The 19,750-nt window shown below is 40.6% G+C and overlaps 1 protein-coding gene across 1 annotated transcript in view; it reads left to right on the forward strand.

Annotated features, from left to right (window-relative positions):
• Positions 1-19,750, forward strand: part of RYR3 (ryanodine receptor 3) — a 691,732-nt gene that overhangs the window by 474,377 nt on the left and 197,605 nt on the right. The window contains exons 37-38 of the mRNA XM_060175180.1: positions 4,187-4,289; positions 5,581-5,721. Coding sequence (XP_060031163.1) covers positions 4,187-4,289; positions 5,581-5,721 — 244 coding nt within the window. The remainder of the gene's footprint in view (positions 1-4,186; positions 4,290-5,580; positions 5,722-19,750) is intronic.

A 19,750-nucleotide genomic window follows, 5' to 3' on the forward strand; every position in this document is an offset into this window, starting at 1 on the left:
CCATTCCCCAATCCACAGAGGGGATGCTTCACAAGCAGTGAAGCAGATCTGCAGTTCTCTCCTTCCTTCCCTTTCTCCCTCCCTCTTGCTCTCTCACTCTCCCCTCTCAAGTTCTCTCTGTCCTATCAAGCTATCTGCAGCACAGAACTGACCATTTCTTCTGCTGACTGGTGGACCAGCTGCTGCTTTAAAAAAAAAACAAACAATAACTTTGTATTCATGTATTTGTTTTTTAGTGGTTTAATAATTATAGACAAGATTGTGGGATAAGGGGGGTACAATTCCATACAATTCCTACCACCAGAGTTCCTCATCCAATCCCTTCCATTGGAAACTTCCCTATTCTTTATCCCTCTTGGAATATGGACCAAAAATCTTTATGGGGTGCAAAAGGTGGAAAGTCTGGCTTCTGGAATTGCTTTCCCACTGGACATGGGCATTCACAGGTCTATCCGTACACCCAGCCTGTTTCTGTCTTTCCCTAGTGGGTCAGGGCTATGGAGAGGTGGTGTTCCAGGGCACATTGGTGAAGTCTGCCCAGGAAAGTCAAATTGACACCAGGGTAGCACTGCAACTTGGTGGCAGAAAAGCATTAAGATATAAAGCAGAACAAATTGTTTAGTAATCAGGAACATAAAGAATATAGCAGATGAAATTTGGGGTCTTCATGTTGGAAGAAGAACCAGCTGCTTCTCACTGTTCCTTACAATGGTAGCTCTTGCAGTGTTAAAAAAAAAAAAAAAAAAAAAAAGAGTTTTGGGGCTAGGCAGCTAAGTGCTCACATTACAATGTGCAAGGACCCAGATTCAAATGGTGAAGCAGAACTGCAGGTGTCTCTCTTATCCGTCTGCATTTCTATCTCCTTCTCCCCCTCTCAATTTCCCTCTGTCTCTAATCAACAATAAATAAACAAAAATGTAAAAAAGTAGTATGACTCTGAAGCCAGACCTTTCAACCCTCTTTCCATTTAATAAACAAAACCAGTGTACTTTTATTGATGTAACTACCCAAATTTAGCATAACTTATTTTCCTAACACACTTTTTGGATATTGCTGTGTTACAAATAATACCTCTACTTCCAAAATACAGTTTTCAGCACAAACTTTGTGTAAGGGTTTTCCTATCAGTATTAATACAGTTCACTAAAAGTGACTGTAAAATTGTGTGGCCTAGAATCTTAAGCAGAAAGAGAAAAATCCAGCTTTTTTTTTTTTTCATAAAAAGAAAAAAGTACCTGACTTTGTCGGGCCTGGACAGAGGCACAACCAGTTAAGCACACATTACAGTGCTCAAGGACATCAGTTCTAACCCTTAGTCTCTACCTGTAGGGAGGATGCTTTAAGAACAATGAATTAGGTCTCGGTCTCTCTCTCTCTCTCTCTCTCTCTATATATATATATATATATATATTATATATATATATATATGTATGTATATATATATATATTTATATATTTATATCCCATAATTTTTTTTTAAATATCACAGTGGGGAGGGGTTGGGCAGTGGCACACCTGATTGAGTGCACATGTTAAAATGCTCAAGGACCCAGGTTTGAGCCCCTGGTCCCCACCTGTAGGGGACAAACTTCATGAGTGGTGAAGCAGTGCTGCAGGTATATCTCTCTCCCTCTTTATCTTCCCCTTCCCTCTCGATTTCTGGCTGACTCTATCCCATAAATAAAGATAATTTTAAAAAATAATAAAAATATCACAGCGATTAAGACCTGCTCTCAGAACATTTTGTCTGATGAGTTAATAAGTGTAAGTAGTACTTACTGTCCCATAAGTTTGTCTTTATGATATCACTAAAGTAAGATATAATTTGCTTTATGATTCTCTATATTTTATTTATTTTTAATTTAATTTAATTTTATTCATTTACACCCTTTCATGGCTCACTGACCACTTTTTCATTCAGGTTGACATAGACAGGTAAAGACACCACAACAACAGAGCTCTCTCTGGTGGCATGACACCTCCCACGTGACAGGACTCACAAGTGGCAAGGCACATGCCCTCCCCAGTGAGTTATGTCTCCAGGCCTGATTTCATGTGTTTTAAATATTAATTTCAGACGCAGTCTGTGGGTTTTAACAAACTGTCAGAGTAGTTCATGAGACAAAAACAGTTCCTAAATTCCTGAGACAAAAACTTTAAAGGTAAAGATAATAGACTGAGTACAAAGCATACAGCCTATAGTTGTGTATTTGTTTGTTTGTTTTGGAATTATGTTCACAAAACTAAAAGCTCACTAAAATTGGAGAAAATGGATCAGTGAAATAGCTCACTTGGATAGGGTGTTGCTTTGCCTTGTATATAACTGAAGTTCACATCCGGCCTCTGCTGCAAGTGAAAGAAGCTTTGGCCCTGTGGCATCTCTCTCTCTCTCTCTCTCTCTCTCCCCCCCCCTCTCTCTCCTGATCTTTCTACTTTCATCTAAAAAAAAAATAATGAAAAGGTATTTAACGTATATGTTACAAAGAGTGATGATCTAGACATGTGTAAAGCACTCACTAGTTTCTTAGAGCAGTAATTGCCCAACAGAAAAAAATGGAGAAAGATTATAAAATATATTACATATGAAATAAAATGGCTCTTATGAGTGTAAAAATAAAGCTCAGCCTTACTAACTAAATGCAAATTAAAGCAACAAGGATATAACATTTTTCACCCATTAAATTGGAAAATATTTGAGAATGTGTTAACTCCCATTACTGTAATGGAGATGGCAAAGCAATAAACAAATTTGTATAAATTTGGTAATAATGTAAATTGATGTAGCTTTCTGGAGGGCAATTTAGTAATTTGTATCAAAAGCCATTTAAAAAATGTACAGACCTTTAGATCCATTCTTTCACCTCTAGAATTTATACTATAAAATTTAAAAAAAGATCATAAATGTTAATGGAAACCATGTAAAAGGGAATTCAAACCAACTTATTTATAAAAATGTAAGCAGCTTAAATGTATCATTCTAGATCACTGACTTTACCTATATTCTATAGAAACTGCTATTTAGTCACATGATGAGGTAGGTACATTGTGCCTGTTAAACAATGAGTTAAGGTGCAAAAAAAAAAAAGGGGGGGGTTTCAAAAAAGTTTATCTGGGGAGTCGGGCGGTAGCGCAGCAAGTTAAGTGCAGGTGGCACAAAGCACAAGGACGGGCATAAGGATCCCGGTTCGAGCCCCCAGCTCCCCAACTGCAGGGGAGTGGCTTCACAGGTGGTGAAGCAGGTCTGCAGGTGTCTATCTTTCTCTCCCCCTCTCTGTCTTCTCCTCTTCTCTCCATTTCTCTCTGTCCTATCCAACAACGATGACATCAATAACAACAATAATAATAACTACAACATAAAAAAACAAGGGCAACATAAAGGAAAATTAGAAAAAGTTTATCTGGGGGCTAGGCAATGGCACACCCAGTTAAGCAGGCATAATACAAGTGCAAGGACTTAGGTTTAAGCCCCCAGCTCCCCGGGGGAATGCTTCATGAGTAGTAAAGCAGGTCTGCAGGTGTCTATCCTTCTATCTCTCCTCTCTCAATTTCTCTCTGTCCTGTCATATCTAATAAAATGAAAAAAAATAAAGAAAAGGAAATAAAAAATGGCAGCAAGGATTCATAGTGCCGGCACCAAGCCCCTGCTACAGGGGCAAAAGAAAAAATAAAGTCTATCTGAGGTATGGTCTCCATCTACATATATAAAGGGTGGGAGAAATTGTGTGCCAGCTTTGTCGTGTATGTGACCATGATTCATGCCTGGACTATAAGACGCTGGAGGGAACTTTAGCACTGTAATGTCTTTCCTCTCTCTCTGTTTCTTTCTATTGGGGAGGCAGGGAGGAGAGAGAGAAAGAAGGAAAGGAAAGAAAGGGAGGGAGGGAGGAAGAGAAAGAAGTGGTCAAGTCCCCGTGATGTATGAAACGACTGGAAGAAATTACCTGAAATGTTAACACTGGTTGTAGTTTGAGTGCTGAAATCTCAGCAAATTTCCTTCCAATTTTTTAATTATTAATAAGGCACTTTTGTGATCAGAAAAAAATAGCTGAAACTATTTTTAAATGTCAGCTATCTTTATTTTTAAAGAAGTTATAATTTTCAAAGATTGTTAGATGTCTCTTCAAGGCAGGATCTGAGTTCTTTTGACCAACATGAAAACCAATGACCCATCCTTTATCCCTCAAAGATCAACATGCTTCTTAACTTTCAACTGGGAGAGAACTGCCCCTGCCCAGATGAGATCCGGGGAGAGCTATATGACTTCCATGAGGACCTTCTCATTCACTGTGGTGAGCATCAGAGATAAAAATTTTTATCAGAGACAAGTCTGTTGCCTATTTATTAGAAACTAGAGTGCTGGGTGGTGGCACACACTGGTTGAGTGCACATGTTGCAATGCACAAGGACCCAGGTTTGAGCCCCTAGTCCCCACCTGCAGGGGGGAAGCTTTTGGAGTGGTGAAGCAGTGTTGCAGGCATCTCTCTGTTTCTCTCCCTCTCTATCACTCCCTCCCCTCTCAATTCCTGTCTATATCTATCCAATAAATAAAGCTAATACAAAAAATATATTAATAATGTAGTGCTGGAGAGAGATATTTTTGTTTCAACTTGGAATATTAGTTGTTCAAATTTATTCTCCACAAAATGTTTGAGTTAGAGAAAAGAAAAATATCCTGGCATAATTATAAAGACAAAAATTATTTCTACATACAAAATGCTTTGCTGAGATAGAAAAGGGAAAACTGAATCACCTAAGAAGAAAATTAATGACCCTTATGTAAATCACTACTAATTTACTCACTTAAATTATTGCAACTCTGCTCCATTTGAGCCAAGATTCTGGTTCCTCGTTGCCATTTTAATGCTTGCAGTTCAACTTATGCTTTTAAACTCTAAGCCAGCAATCACTACTTTTAATATGTATCTCTTGGTTCTAAGTGTCACTCAGCATTTGTGGTGTCTATATATGATTGGAATGATTCATATATGGATAACAGATGATATTGTATTTATTTATATTGATTGGTTGATTTAATAATGATCGGCAAGACTATAGGATAAGAACGGTTACCATTTTACATCATTCCCACCACCAGAGTTCCATATCTCTTCCCCTCCCTTGAAAGCTTTCCTATACTTTATCCTTCTGGGAGTATGGACCCAGAATCATTTTGGGGCGCAGAAGGTGAAGGGTCTGGCTTCTGTAATGGCTTCTCTGCTGGACATGGGTGTTAGCAGGTTCCAGCCTGTTTCTAACAGATGATATTTTCATTTGAAATAATTCTATGCTAACTCTATTTTTAGACCCTGGAGCCATTTAGGGTATAGGTTAAAGAAAGTAAACTGGGGAGGATATTGAAGTTTTTTGATGTTCTCATATACAAGAAAGTTGACTTAAAAAAAACTTATCAAAAGATATTTTGTGCATAAACTTTTATTGGAGGCTACCTATAGTATGGTGAGAAAATTCCAAAGGGTGGGAAGTAGTCTTTTTTTGGTTGGTTGGTTGGTTGGTTTGTTTTTCTATCACACAGTGGTTCTGTCCTGTTTGAGGTGTTCACTGTGTTCTGTAACTTGCTAGGCGTTCCCCTGGAGGAAGAGGAAGAAGTAGTAGAGGACACCTCTTGGACTGGAAAGCTCCGCACCTTGGTGTATAAGATCAAAGGCCCTCCCAGGCCAGAGAAGGAACAGCCAACGGAGGAGGAGGAGAAGAGATGCCCTAGTAAGTACAGTGCCTGTTAATCACAGTATTCTCAAACCACAGGAAGGAGATGAACTGCTTAGCTTCTAAGGAAGCACCTGGGTATTCTGTTACAGTTAGTGTTATTCATCACATTGATTTGTTCCATATTCTTCTGCCTACCATTTTTTATCACTTATGATTGTTATTCCTTTACATTGGAAATTGTTCCTGTGAAGAAATCAAATAATAATATAAATGGATACAGGAAATTTCATGGGTAGCTTGAGGCTGTTAGGGGTTTGAGCTATGATTTCCCTAATGTAGAAGACTTTGACTTCTATTTATCAAAATTGCCAAACCTGGCCTGCATTCATTTTTCTAATTCCTATGGAAAAGATGACATCTACCATTCTGACTTATGTTGAAACAAGATCATAATTGACTCTACAGGACAGATGACAATCTATAAACCATTAAAATTTTAAGAGGAAGATTTTTTGTGTATTATATATAGCTAGTCTACTCCTTAGTCCCAGAATCTGCAAATATTTCATGTATAAAGGAGAAGAAATTTCCCAGGTGTAATATAGTTGCTTTTTATCTTGCTCCCTGTTCCCATCCATCTTCAAGCATGCTTTCAAATTATAGACTAGAGCAATAGACCATCTAGATATGATCACTTGGTCTGAAAGCACTGTTTGCCCTTTATGTTGACCTTTCGTCTCTGTAAAGCTATCTCTAGAGAGAAATAATCCTCATTATTTATTAGTGGAAGTATTCAAAGCTCTGGGAGAGCATTCTGGGTACTTGACAACAATTACAGTGGCAATCTTTAATCACTCCCATCTATCACGGTAGAGTGGGTGGGTCTTTGGTGAGAATACATCAGCAGGGTTCAAAAGGTGGAAAATGAAAGTGATTTAGACACCTTTGGCAATTACTGCCCAAACAAAGCTAAAACTAGACTGGGATGACATGTATTACTTGCTGAAAGTGTACCTCATAAGGGGACATGTCACCCTTCCTTCTAACAGAATTTGTGTTAATTGGGGGTTCTACATGGTGGCCATGATAAGTAAGAGCAGCTAGATAGGAAAAGCTAGCTCTTTGAAGTCTCCCCAACATTAACAACGGTATCCAGGCTTCAAGAATTGCAACCTTTATGTTATTCAGGATTTATTACATATGAGAGACAGGAGATTCACCTGAGGCAGAAAGAGATAAAAAGTAAGCTGGAGCAGCACTCTAGTGAATAGAGCACCAGGAATTGAAGAGAACCTCAACCATAGACTTTAGTGCTCTGCCAGTTGAACTATTTCCCTGACTGCAAGAATTTCAGTTTTTACTGCTGCTTATTCAAGGCCTCAGACAGACAGACCACCACTTATTGTTCTGGTAGAAGGTAAAAACCTTTGATGTCATCCAGTGTGAGAATACACATCTCCTCCCCATGCCTCCTGCCTCCCACAAGAAGAATTATAGAAAGTCTAGCTTGGGGGATGGGTGGTGGTGCACCTGGTTGAGCACACACAATGTGCAAGGAACTGGGTTCAAGCCCCCATCTCCACCTGTAGGAGGAAAGCTTCCCAAGTGATGAAGCAGTGCTGTAGGTGTCTGTCTGTCTCTGTCTCTCTCTCTCTCTGTCTCTGTCTTTCCCATTCCTCTTGATTTCTAGCTGTCTCCAATAAATAAATAAAGATAATAGTAAATAAATAGGGAGTCGGGCGGTAGCACAGCGAGTTAAGCACACATGGCACAAAGCACAAGGACCTGCATAAGGATCCCGGTTCGAGCCCCCAGCTCCCCACCTGCAAGGGAGTCATTTCACATGCGGTAAAGCAGGTCTTTCTCTCCCCGTCTTCCCCTCCTCTCTCCATTTCTCTCTGTCCTATCCAACAGCGACGACATCAACAGCAATAATAACTACAACAACAATAAAAACAAGGGCAACAAAAAGGAAATAAATATTTTTTAAAATATTTTATAATAATAAATAAATTTTAAAAGAAAGAAAAGTCTAGCTTCACACTGTAAGTCTTCTATCCTGAAGTTCCAGAAATAGAAGCAATGATCAACATGGTCAAACTTCTAGTTGTCAGCATATGAATTTTCTGCTGAATGTTTCTGAGGTGTATATAGCCCTTAGCTCAGATATTTTTATTTTATTTTTTTAAATTTCTTTATTGGGGAATTGTTTTACATTCAACAGTAAATACAATAGTTTGTAAATGCATAACATTTCCCAGTTTTCCATATACAACCCCCAAGAGCTGACATTTTTAATATGAAGTCTTGGGAGTAGTTTAGCTATTATCCCCCCCCAAAAGTGTATTTATTAAGATCAAACTGAGATGATGCCTCAATATGTTGTGGCTTGCAGTGAGGAGGTTAAAACTTTCTAAGATTACTGGTGCCCTTACTAATATTGCTTACCCTAGAATTTAGTGATATAATAAATTAGAGATCACAAGAATCACATTCTGTAGTCAGTCGGTAGCTTACCAACTACTTTCACATATGTTGATATTGCTGTTATTGGTTTCTACTTCCTCATTGTTTAATTGAGGAAAATAGGCCTCCTTTATTCTTTCCACCCTTGCCTAGTTTCAGAAAACTCTCCTGGCGATTATCACCAACTCAGGGTTCAATGAGGATGGATAAGACTGTGGCTTGATTCATATCCTCAGACTGATCCCACATGGTCCCCATTGTCTCATGAAGCTTGTTAAATCAGCAGGGGGGTGCAGTGACAGTTGAGCAGACATCACTATGCTCAAGGATCCAGGTTCTAGCCCCTACTCCCCTCCACCTGTAGGGAGGACGCTTCATGAGTGGTGAAGCAGGGCTGCAGGTGTCTTTCTCTCTCCCTCTCTACCTTCACTTCTCTCTCAATTTCTCGCTGTCCTATCAAATAAAAATAAAGTAGAAAGAAAAAATTGGCCACCTGAAGCATTGGATTTGTGGTGCCAGCACTGAGCCCTAACAATAACCCTGGTGGCAAAGAAAGAGAGAAAGAAAGAAAGAAAGAAAGAAAGAAAGAAAGAAAGAAAGAAAGGAGGGAGGAAGGAAAGAAAGAAAGAAAGAAAGAAAGAAAGAAAGAAAGAAAGAAAGGGATCTTAGCAGTAAAAATATCAGGATTCTGCCTCATGAACACCAGATACAGAATAACTTTATAGGACTATCCTCATGCTACATTGCTTACTACATCTTTGAGTCAGCTCCCTGCTGTCAATCATTGTTATGTGTCAGAAATCTAAATCTAACAAAAAATTTTAAATTGAGCTTTAAAAATGTTGACCTAAGGTCAAGAAGATGTGCACAGATAGTGCACCAGACTTGCATGTCTGAGGTTCAAGGTTCAGTCCCTGGTACCACCATATTCCAGAGCTGAGTAATTCTCTGGGCACAGGTAAGTGTGTGCAAGTGTGTATGTGTCTCAAATTTTTGTTTCAAGTTGAATTGAGTTAAGAGTCAGGACCTAGAGTTCTTAATAAGGTGGTAGTCCACCTTACTTTTTTCCTCTCTGAATAGTTTCATTGGCCGAATGTTCTGCTTATTGAGTAATCTAAAAGTCCTAGTTCAAAATTCTCCACCTCCTAAATGCTATACTTGTTTCCTGCTTCTGGGGGCACAGGGTAGGGGTGACAGCAGAGGAGGGAGTGGAGAACTCTAAATGTTCACCACCAAAATAAGTCCTGAACCCCAAACACTAATACCCAGTGTAAAGTAAGGTCACTCAGTAGTTGACACATCTGTGGAGATTTAACAATTTCTAAGCCATTCCTTTCAATCATGACCAGAGAGAGAGATCTTCTATTAAGTTTTCTTTTCGATTTCATACTTCTCCCACAATAATCATTTCATGGACTTTCTAACAGAGTGTTTGGGCCAGGTGGTGGCAAATCTGGTTGAGCTCACATGTTACAATGCACACAGACCCAGGTTCAAGCCCCCGGTCCTCACCTGCAATGAGAAACCTTTGTGAGTATTTCAGGTGTCTCTGTCTCCCTCTCCTCTCAATTTCTGGCTGTCTTCATCCAATAAATAAATATATTTTAAAAAATATTTAAAAAGTTACAGAGTTGCAGTCAAGCAGTAGTGCAGCAGGTTAAGCTCTCGTGGTGCAAAGCACAAGGACCTACAGATTCCAGTTCGCGCCCCTGGCTCCCCACCTGTAGGGAGGTCGCCTCACAAGCAGTGAAGCAGGTCTGCAGGTGTCTTTTTCTCCTTCCCCTCCTCTCTCCATTTCTCTTTGTCTTAACCAACAACAACATCAATAACAACAATAATAATAACCATAACAACCATAAAACAACAAGGGCAACAAAAGGGAAAAAAAATAGCCTCCAGGAGCAGTGGATTTGTGGCGCAGGAGCCAAGCCCCAGCAGTAACCCTGGAGGCAAAAAAAGAAAAAAAAAAGTTAGTGTATGCACAACTTTCCATCTCCTGTGTGAGTGCCTGCTTATTTCCTTACTAGGTCTTCATTCGGGGACCAGATCTACATTGTTGCCATGTTGCACTCATTGGCAAAAACATATGTAACATCCAGTGCATGCCAGTCATTAGGGACTCAAACAGGAAGAAAATGAGGAGTAGACAGACAAAGGTGGAGGTGGGTATGGACAGTGCTCAAAATAATCCTGTGGCCAACTGTGCTGTAACTAAAATTCAGATAATATGTGGGGGTGGTGCACCTGGTAGAGCACACATTACAGTGTGCAAGGATCCAGGTTCAAGCCCCCACTCCCCACCTCCAGTTGGAAAGCTTCATGAATGGTGAAGCAGGTCTTCAGGTGTTTCTCTGTCTCTCTCCCTCACTATCTCTCCTTTTCTCTCTATTTCTGCATATTCCATCTTATCCAATAAATGAAGACAATTAAAAATATTTTTTAAGTTAGATAATATGCAGGGAGTAGCCAGAGGGAGAGATAGGAAAATGTCTATTAAAAGACATACCTGAGAAAGGGTGTGCGGCGGGAAACTCGGCTGGTAGGGTGTACATGTCATCCTGCACAGAGATGTGGTCTAAGCCCCAAGCCACCACATGGGAGCACCTTCTGGGGGCATGCTGCACAGGTAGTAGAGCAGGCCTGTGGTATCGCTCTTCTCTCTCTTCCTCCCGCTCTCTCACACTCTATTTAAAAGAGAAAGAAAAGAATTGCTGCCAGGAGTTGTGCTGGTACTGAGCCCCAGGAACAACCCTTGGGGTGGGGGTGAGGGTGGGGGTGGGAGGTGGAAGAGAAAGGAATTTTTGATGAAAAGAGTTGTTTCAACAAAGGCAGAAACTGTTTATACTCCAGGTGTGATGAGTTGAGATGGACTAATTCTAAAAAGAACAAAATAGGATCAAATGAAAAGGCTGGGTGATATTAGACCAATATCTTGAAAAACTCTGGCTAAAACTGTATTCATTCTAGTTTATGCATGTAATGTATACTGCCAGACCTTGGAGTTGTAGGGAGAGAAATAACATTTCCATGGTACCATAAAAACATGAGCACTGTTTATACAAGGATTAAATAAAAAAAATTACCTGATTTAATTATATAATATTACATATATATATATATATATGTATATATATGAAAAACGGAGATACAGACAGTGTAACTTTTCTTTCTTTCTTTCTTTATTTTAAAAAGGAGACATTAAGAAAACCATAGGAGAGGAGGGGTACAACTCCACACAGTTCCCACCACCAGATCTCTGTATCCCATCCCCTCCCCTGATAGCTTTCCTATTTTTTAGCCCTCTGGGAGTATAGACCCAAGGTCCTTGTGGGTTGCAGAAGGTGGAAGGTCTGGCTTCTGTAATTGCTTCCCCGCTGAACATGGGCATTGACTGGTTGATCCATACTCCCAGTCTGCCTCTCTCTTTCCCTAGTAGGGTGGGTCTCTGGGGAAGAGGAGCTCCAGGACACACTGGTGGGGTTGTCTATCCAGGGAAGTCTGGTCAGCATCCTGCTGGCATCCGGAACCTGGTGGCTGAAAAGAGAGTTAACATAAAATACCGAACAAATTGTTGAACAATTATGGATCTAAAGGCTGGAGTAGTGCAGATGAAGTGTTGAGGGGGTACTCAGACAGTGTAACTTTTCAAGAAGCTTTGTCCACATGTTCCCATATATTTATTTATCTCATAGCATCCCTGCTGGTAAGGGCCATGAAAGGTTCATGAGAACTAAATTAACCTCTTGAGCAACAATGAGGATAACTATCTGCTATATGGTTTTTGTGAGACTGTGCTTGTGACAGGTTTTCTGTTACTCCTCTGTGCATTTCCTCCTTTGTAAAGGGACATAGTGTTAATCCTTCTGATTAATGCGAGCCTTGAACTAGTTAGCACGTGAATAGTGCTGAAAAGTGTACCTGACACTGAGCAAATGCTTCCTTTTAACTGTGGATATGTAAAGCCAGTCTTATACCTGTGCTATTTCACTCTCTCTGGGCCAACACTTTGTTAATTCAGATCCAGCAGCAGAGAGAGGGAGAACTAGTACAGCACAGGGACTTTCTCCAATGCCAAGGCACTCCCACATAGTACTATGGGTCACACATGACAGGGCACATGCCCTAAAAGTGATTGAAAGTGGCAAGAGAGAGCCCAAGCTCTGGAGCAAGAGAAAAGTGAGGGATTTCTGCAGGTCAAAATGAAGTATGAGGACAAAGACAGCATTCTAGGTCCTTTGTGGGTTTCTGAGAGAGAAGAACATTATGCAAGCCAACAGAGAGGGAAGGCCACAGCCTTGCTTTCATCAACACATGGAAGCCATGAGCTTCTCTGTACACTCTGTCATATCTACTTTGACAGCCCTGTATAGCACTGTTAGTCCTAATAAGAGGCTGAGAAAATGGAAACCCTGGGGTGTTAGTGATGGATTGCTTCCCGGTATTCTCACTGTTCATTCACTCGGTGCCAGACTGGTCCTGATGGGAGACTCTGAATGATAGAGGAGAGGGGTTGGTTGTCAGAGGAGAGAAAGTCTGGCATTTATTGAGCACTGACTTTGTGCCAGAGCCAGAGTTAGCCACCCTCTGGTACTGTCCCCAGAACAGCCAGTGATGGTGACATCCCAGGCTCTCAGTGTGCCAGAAAGATGCAAAATACTTCAGACAAGGTTCTTGTGACAAGAAAGGGACCAAGATTTGTATCCTACTCATGTCCACTTCTCCAGCTTTTTTAGAACACTGGGCATGAGTGTCCAGGCAGGGACTGAGGCTGAACAAAGGAACACATAAGCAGTGATATGGAGAGTGCATGGCCATTAGTTTACATCTCTGTCTGTCTATTCTCCAAGGTAAATAGTCTTAGAAATTAAAAGAGCAAGTTAGGAAATCCAAGGGATAGCTCACCAGGCAGGGCACATGCTATGCCTCTTCCACAGCCCAGATTTGTGGCACCACATGGGAGATTTTGTAGCACTGGAGAAAGCTGGTGCCACAGTATCTCTTCCTCTGTACCTCTCTGTCTGTCTATCTGAATGAAAGAGCAGCCCCGTAATAGTAAAGTCATGTGTTTCCAATGTCCCTGCTCTGCAAATATATATATATATCTCATTAAAATGAAAGTCAAATGGCTCCCTTGGCAGAGTGAAGGTAGACACCTCAGGCCTGTGAGCTCTTTGCCCTCCTATCTGTGCTCCCTCTCTGTTCCAGGGATCTGCCTCCCAAACGCCTCAACATCATGTATTCTCTCTCTGCTCTTTTCCCCATCATCACCATTGGTCACTAATTGCTTGAACATTTTTTGAGAAAATGATTATGAGGCTGGCTGACTGCTTTCAAAAAACAACAGGCTAATTATCTCCCTGTGATGGATGGGACCCTGGAGGCTGCAGGGTTGGACTGGTGGAATCAGTGGCAACACCAAAGCAGTGTGGACAGCAGCAGCAGCAGCGAACTCCGGGGTATCCTACCAACTGGGGACACAGTCCTAGGAGTGCAGCATTTTGCTTGCACACTTATCTCCATGCTCACAGGTAGGAAAGTTTGATGCAAAGTAGACAGCCAAGAGGAGTGGGAAATGTAGGTAATGAAACAAATATCCAGCTGCCACAGCTGTGTACACACATCTCTGGCCTGAGTTGGCTTCAACGACAGCAGATTGTAGGTAGAGACAGGAGGCTCTGTCTCCTGCCCAGCACCCACTCTGTGGGCCACATCAACAGACTGCCATCTGTATGAGCCATGGTTTTTTTATGAGATAGAAATGTTTCTTCATTTATCTTCAGAAAAAAAAAAGGTGTGGGCTAATGACAACTGTCTTTGTTAGAGATACCGGACCCTCTATCACATCTGTGTTTTCTGATCTTATGTGGTTGTAGGGAGGAATTAAGTGATGACTGAAGTACAGTGTTGCATACAGACAATAACACCCAGGAAGATCTTAGTAAGCACGAGCTACTGTTATAGTCAGAAGCAGTTTGAACTTATTTGAAAAAAAAAAAAATTGTCATCTCTGGGTTTCACCATTCTGGACTTTTTCAGAGAGAGATATACAGAGACAGAGACCACAGCACCAAAGCTTCCTTCAATGAGGTAGAAGCCAGGCTTGAACCTGGGTCACCACATGGCAAAGCAGCACAGTAGCCAAGTGAGCCATTTGGCTGGCAGTGCAACTTGACCTTTCACCTTTATCTTCAGCCCATGAAATCAATGGAGAAGAAAGCAAGTCCACACAAACACAAAAAGGCAGTGCAGAAATGAGGTGAGCAGGAGCGGGGTGACTTCTAACAGCAGAGCTTGGCCTTGCACCATTTCATGGCTCCGGGTTATGACAGCTGGTGTCTGTTGTCAGGGTCCTGCTGACTTGACATCAGCAGAGCCGCTCCTCCCTCACACAAGAGCAATGCTCCCGGTTGTCTTTGCAGATTGCTTCTTTTCAGGATTGCAGAGGGCCTGCCACAATGTGCTCAGTAGTCCCAGCAGCATCTTTTTTCTAGTAAAATGGAGTGAATGTGGTACCTGCTACACAGCCAGCAGGCTCCAGAAAAACGTAGAAAGACTAGCATGAGGAGTGAGCCAAGTCATCTTAGCAGTGGTAAACTTCACTTTTTCTGAGCTTCTAAAAGCATCTGACTGTCTTGAAAAGCAGGTGAGACTTTCATCCCAAGAGAGCTCAGGGGTGCCAAGTATGGAGGACATGAGGCCTTCCTCAGAAAGTTGTTCCCAGCTGAATCTAGAGGGTGTGGTTATGCCATCTGACCCTGTACACAGGAAGGGTCATTTCCCTGCCAGTAGTCAGGGCAGCCTCAGAGAGGTCATCAAGTTGCTCATCTCCCAGACATAAATGATTACTGGTGTGTGACAATGGCTACTTCAGATGGCAGCGACTACTAAATTAGAAGATTTTATTTGAAGCTGGGGTGACAACATAATGGTGACAGCAAAAAAAGACTTTAATGCCTAAGGCAATAGAGGTCCCAAGTTAATCCCCAGTACCACCGTAAATCAGAGCTGAGCAGTGCTCTGGTAAAAGGGAAAAAGAGAAAGAAAGAAAGAAAGAAAGAAAGAAAGAAAGAAAGAAAGAAAGAAAGAAAGAAAGAGAGAGAGGGAGGGAGGGAGGGAGGGGGAGGGAAGAAGAAAGGAAGGAAGGAAGAAAGGGAGGAAGGAAGAGGGAGAGAGAAAGAAAGAGGAAGAAAGGAAAGGAGAAAGGGAAGGAAGGGAGGGAGGGATGGAGGAAGGAAGGGAGGAAGGAAAGAAAGGAAAGAAGGGAGGAAGGAAAAAGGGAAGGGAAGGGAAGAAGGAAAGGAAAAGGGGAAGGGAAAGGAAAGGAGAAAGGGGGGAAAGAGATTTTTATTTCTTCAAGCTCAGATTTTACCATTAGCAAAAGCAAGCTAGGGTCCATCACAATAGGGTGTATTGGCATTAAAAGCATGGTAGTAAAACTCTTGGTCCTCATAGATTTAACCCAATAGAGCCATGGAAATTAATTGTGGTTTAGCTAAAATACTACAGTGCTTTTCAGAGCTCAGTGATTCAGTTAGGTACAGAATTATAAGATATGAAGCCACAGTAATTTGACTTTTTAAGACTGAGCTAGAAAGTGGTTCAGCTGAAAAAGCACCAGACTTGCCTGCCTCAGGTTCCCTAATCCCTGGTACTTTGGCATGTGCCAGAGTGGTGCTCTGGCCTGCCCCCCCCCCCACACACACACCCATTGTCTCATTTTAAATTCTCCTATACGTAATAAAATTACTTTTTACTACTTAAGAAATGCTGATTTACAGGACTTGTTGCCAAGGCACATTTTCACATCCCCCCCACAAGATAAATGTCAGCACCCCTCTCCTATTATAAAATTGTTTCCTTAAATTTGAGGACACTGGGACCCCAACCACTTTTCACTTCTTTTCCATTTGCCCATTGATGTCCTTGGATCTGTTGAAGTAGACCACAGTCTTTTAATGTCTCACCTTGCATTTTTCCTTGCTGTGAGCCCCACCTAGGAGGAGACTTGGTATTATTCATCATTTGGGTATATTTCACTTACCATAATTTCCATCTGTCCCACCCATGTTGTACCAAAAGAGAAGAACTTCATCATTTCTTACAGCTGATTAGTATGCTATTGAGTCTACATACCACAACTTCTTTAACTACTCATTTGTCAATGGACACTTGGATTGCTTACACATATTAGCTATAAAAAATAGTGCTACTATAAGTTTAGACATACAGAAGTCTCTTTAGATGGGTGTTTTGTGTTCTTTGGATGGGTGCCTAGGAGATGAATTACTAGATTGTATGGTAGATCTATTTTTAATATATTGAGGAATTCCAGACTTTTCCATAGGAGCTGAACCAGTTTATATTCCCACCAGCAACACTGAAGTTTTTTTTTCTCCCCACATACTTGCCAACAATAACTGTTTCCTTCCATTACAATGTGCAACATTATCAAAGGTGTGAGGTCATAATTTGCTGTGTTCTTAATCTGCATTTCTCTGACAGTGACTATGGACATTTTTTTCCATGTGCCTATTGTCCATATAAGTATTTTCTTTGATAAGGAATTTGTTCAGGCCCTCTCCTCATTCACTCATTCATTTATTACTTTGATGAGACCTATGAGTTCTTTAGATATTTTGGTAGTAGTGAATTAGTAGTCTTTGTCAGATGTATGGTGTGTAACTGTCTTCTCCCATTCTATAGAATGCCAGTTAAATTTGGTGATAGTAACTTTTGTGCAAAAACTTTTCAACCTGTAGTAATCCCACTAGTTTATTTTCACCCCTGTTTTCTTTGCTACTAACTTAAGTCTCCAAATACAATTCCAAAACAAACACCAGAAGTGTTACCTGTACTTTCTTTAATATATTTTATGATTTATAGCCCAACACCCAAGTCTTAGATTCATTTTGAGTTCTCTTTTGTAAATTGTCAGATGTATCCTATGTTCACCAACACCTTTTATGGACAAAATTCTCCCTCTCCATTTTATGTTCTTTCTCCCTTTGTCAAAAATTATGTGTTCATGTTTGGGGATTTTTCATTTTAGTACCATGCAGTTTTTATCACTGTAGTTCTGTTGTATAGTTTGAAGCTAGGAAATATGATGTCTCCTTTCTTTCTTTTTTAAAACTACTTTAAATTTTTGGGGTCTTTTGTGGTCCCAGACAAATTGCTGTAGCATTTTTTTTATTCCCTTAAGGAAGTTTGTTGGGCATATCCAGGTGGTGGCACACCTAGCTGAGTGTGCATGTTATCATGCACAAAGACCTGGGCTCATGCCCCCTAGTCCCCACCTGTGGGGAGGGAGGGGTTCTCTAGTGGTGAAGCAGGGCTACTGGTGTCTCTCTTTCTCTCCCTCTCTATCTCCTCTTTTCAATTTCTGTCTCTATCCAGTAAAAAAATAACTTTCTAAAAAAGAAGTTTATTGGAACTTGATAGGGATCATACTGAGTTGGTAGATTAATTTAGATAAAATAGTCAGCTTAACAATGGTTTTGTTTTGTTGCCACCAAAGTGGGGAGCTTTTGTTTGTTTTGTTGTTTTGTCTTTTGGGGGATTGCACCTTTATGACTCCTTGGGTCATGGCAGAATCTTTTGTTTTTTTTAGAATAAAGTATAAGAGACAGAGAAACACAGGGAGACCATAGTACTGCTCCACCCTCCGTGAAGTTTCTCCTTCGTATGCTACTCCCATACAAAATGACCAAGTTAGTGACCAGAGGCTAGAACTAGGGTTCTAGCACATGCTAAAGTATGCTGTCAACCTAGTAAGATTTATTTCCTTCCACCCCAACCTAACCATGTTATTTTTTTTAATTCACAAGTGTGGAATATTTTTCTTTTCAAGTTAAATATTTGTGGGAGGGGATATGGACAGAGACCCAGAGAGGAAATAGATTTCACACAGCTACGCAGCTATGTGAAGGTCTCACAGCCAGAGCTGAAACAAAATACCCAGCTCTATTGTTGCTGTATCAGCTTTACATTCTTTTTCTTTCTAAAGATTGATTTATTGACTGATGATAGAAAGGGGAAAGAGAACCCCTTTCTATGGATGATAGAAAGGGGAAAGAATAGCACTCAGACACAGTGATACCAGGGCTCAGACTCAGGACCTGATGCTCAGAGTCTGTTGCTCCAGTGACTGTAACTGGGATACCCTTCATTTCCTTTCCTTCATCATGAATTTTATATTACTAACTGTATTTTATTGATAAATAAATCGAGACTCTAGAAAAGTGAATAATCTTCCCAACATAGAGTCAGCTAAGGGGAAGAAAAAAAAAAGCTAAAACTTTATGATTTCCAGGATTTATTTCTGAATTCATTTCTTAGTTTATTAAGAGAGCCACTAGACAAGATGATATAAATTTAAAGCACTAATAAAGATTACTGTTTTCTGAATTTTTATGAAGCTTTTGAAAATAAGCAGCTCTAAGACAGTAAAGTAAATGGATTTAGATTCCAGCAGCTGAGATGTGAATCCCAGCTCTACCATTTATTAATTGTGCTATTACACAAGTTTCAAACCTCTAATGTTTCCATTTTATGTAAAATGAGAATAGTAATAGCTTCTATCTTGTGGAATAGCAATAGGGACTGTAATGATTCAATAAAATAGCGTTCAGTGTAATGTTATCATACTTAAAAGTTTGTATACTTCTCAGCTTCGAAAATGAAGATATTTTTTAGGTCATAAGAGCTTGACTTCTCCTGGGAGATGGCACACTTGATCGAGTATACAGTGTGCTATGCACGAGGACCTGGGTTTGAGCCCCTCCCCAGTCACCAGGGGGGATCGCCAAACACAGAGGAAGATTTATCAGTGATGGAAGAGTGTTGTGGTTTTCCTTTCTCTCTTCCTTTTAATCTCTGTCCCTTTCTGTATTTTACCCTCTTATTTAAAGAGTGTAAATAAAGAGTCTTTCAGGAGCAGTGGAATCATGCAGGCATGGAACCCCAGAGAAGAAGTTGGTAGGATAAAAAAGAAATTTGTTTTTACCTTTATCATATTGGATTCTTGCAGGAAAACAAAAGCAGAAACCTCAGCTGAGATAGAATAACAAACGAGGAGTAGCTGCAAGTAAGTAGTGGAACCAACCACGGGGTCAGCTGACCCTATCTATGGCTCTGTCTAACCTCCCCACAGTCTTCCCACTCCAGGTGTTAGCATCATTCTCAGGCTGCAGAAAGATAGTGACTTCCTGGAAACAACCCAGATGTCCAACAACAGATGAGTGGTTGAGCAAGTTGTGGTATATATACGCAATGGAATATTACTCAGCTATTAAAAATGATTACTTCACCATTTTCAGCCCATCTTGGATGGAGCTTGAAAAAATCATAAGTGAAGTAAGTCAGAAACAGAAGGATGAATATGGGATGATCTCACTCTCAGGCAGAAGTTGAAAAACAAGATCAGAAGAGAAAACACAAGTAGAACCTGAACTGGAACTGGCGTATTGTACCAAAGTAAAAGACTCTGGGGTGTGTGTGGGGGGAGGGAGGTCCAAAAAGGATGACAGAGGACCTAGTGGGAGTTGTATTGTATGGAAAACTGGGAAATGTTATGCATGTACAAACTATTGTATTTACTGTCAAATGAAAAACATTA

Source organism: Erinaceus europaeus, chromosome 16, assembly GCF_950295315.1.
Source record: "Erinaceus europaeus chromosome 16, mEriEur2.1, whole genome shotgun sequence".
Classification (NCBI taxonomy): domain Eukaryota; kingdom Metazoa; phylum Chordata; class Mammalia; order Eulipotyphla; family Erinaceidae; genus Erinaceus; species Erinaceus europaeus.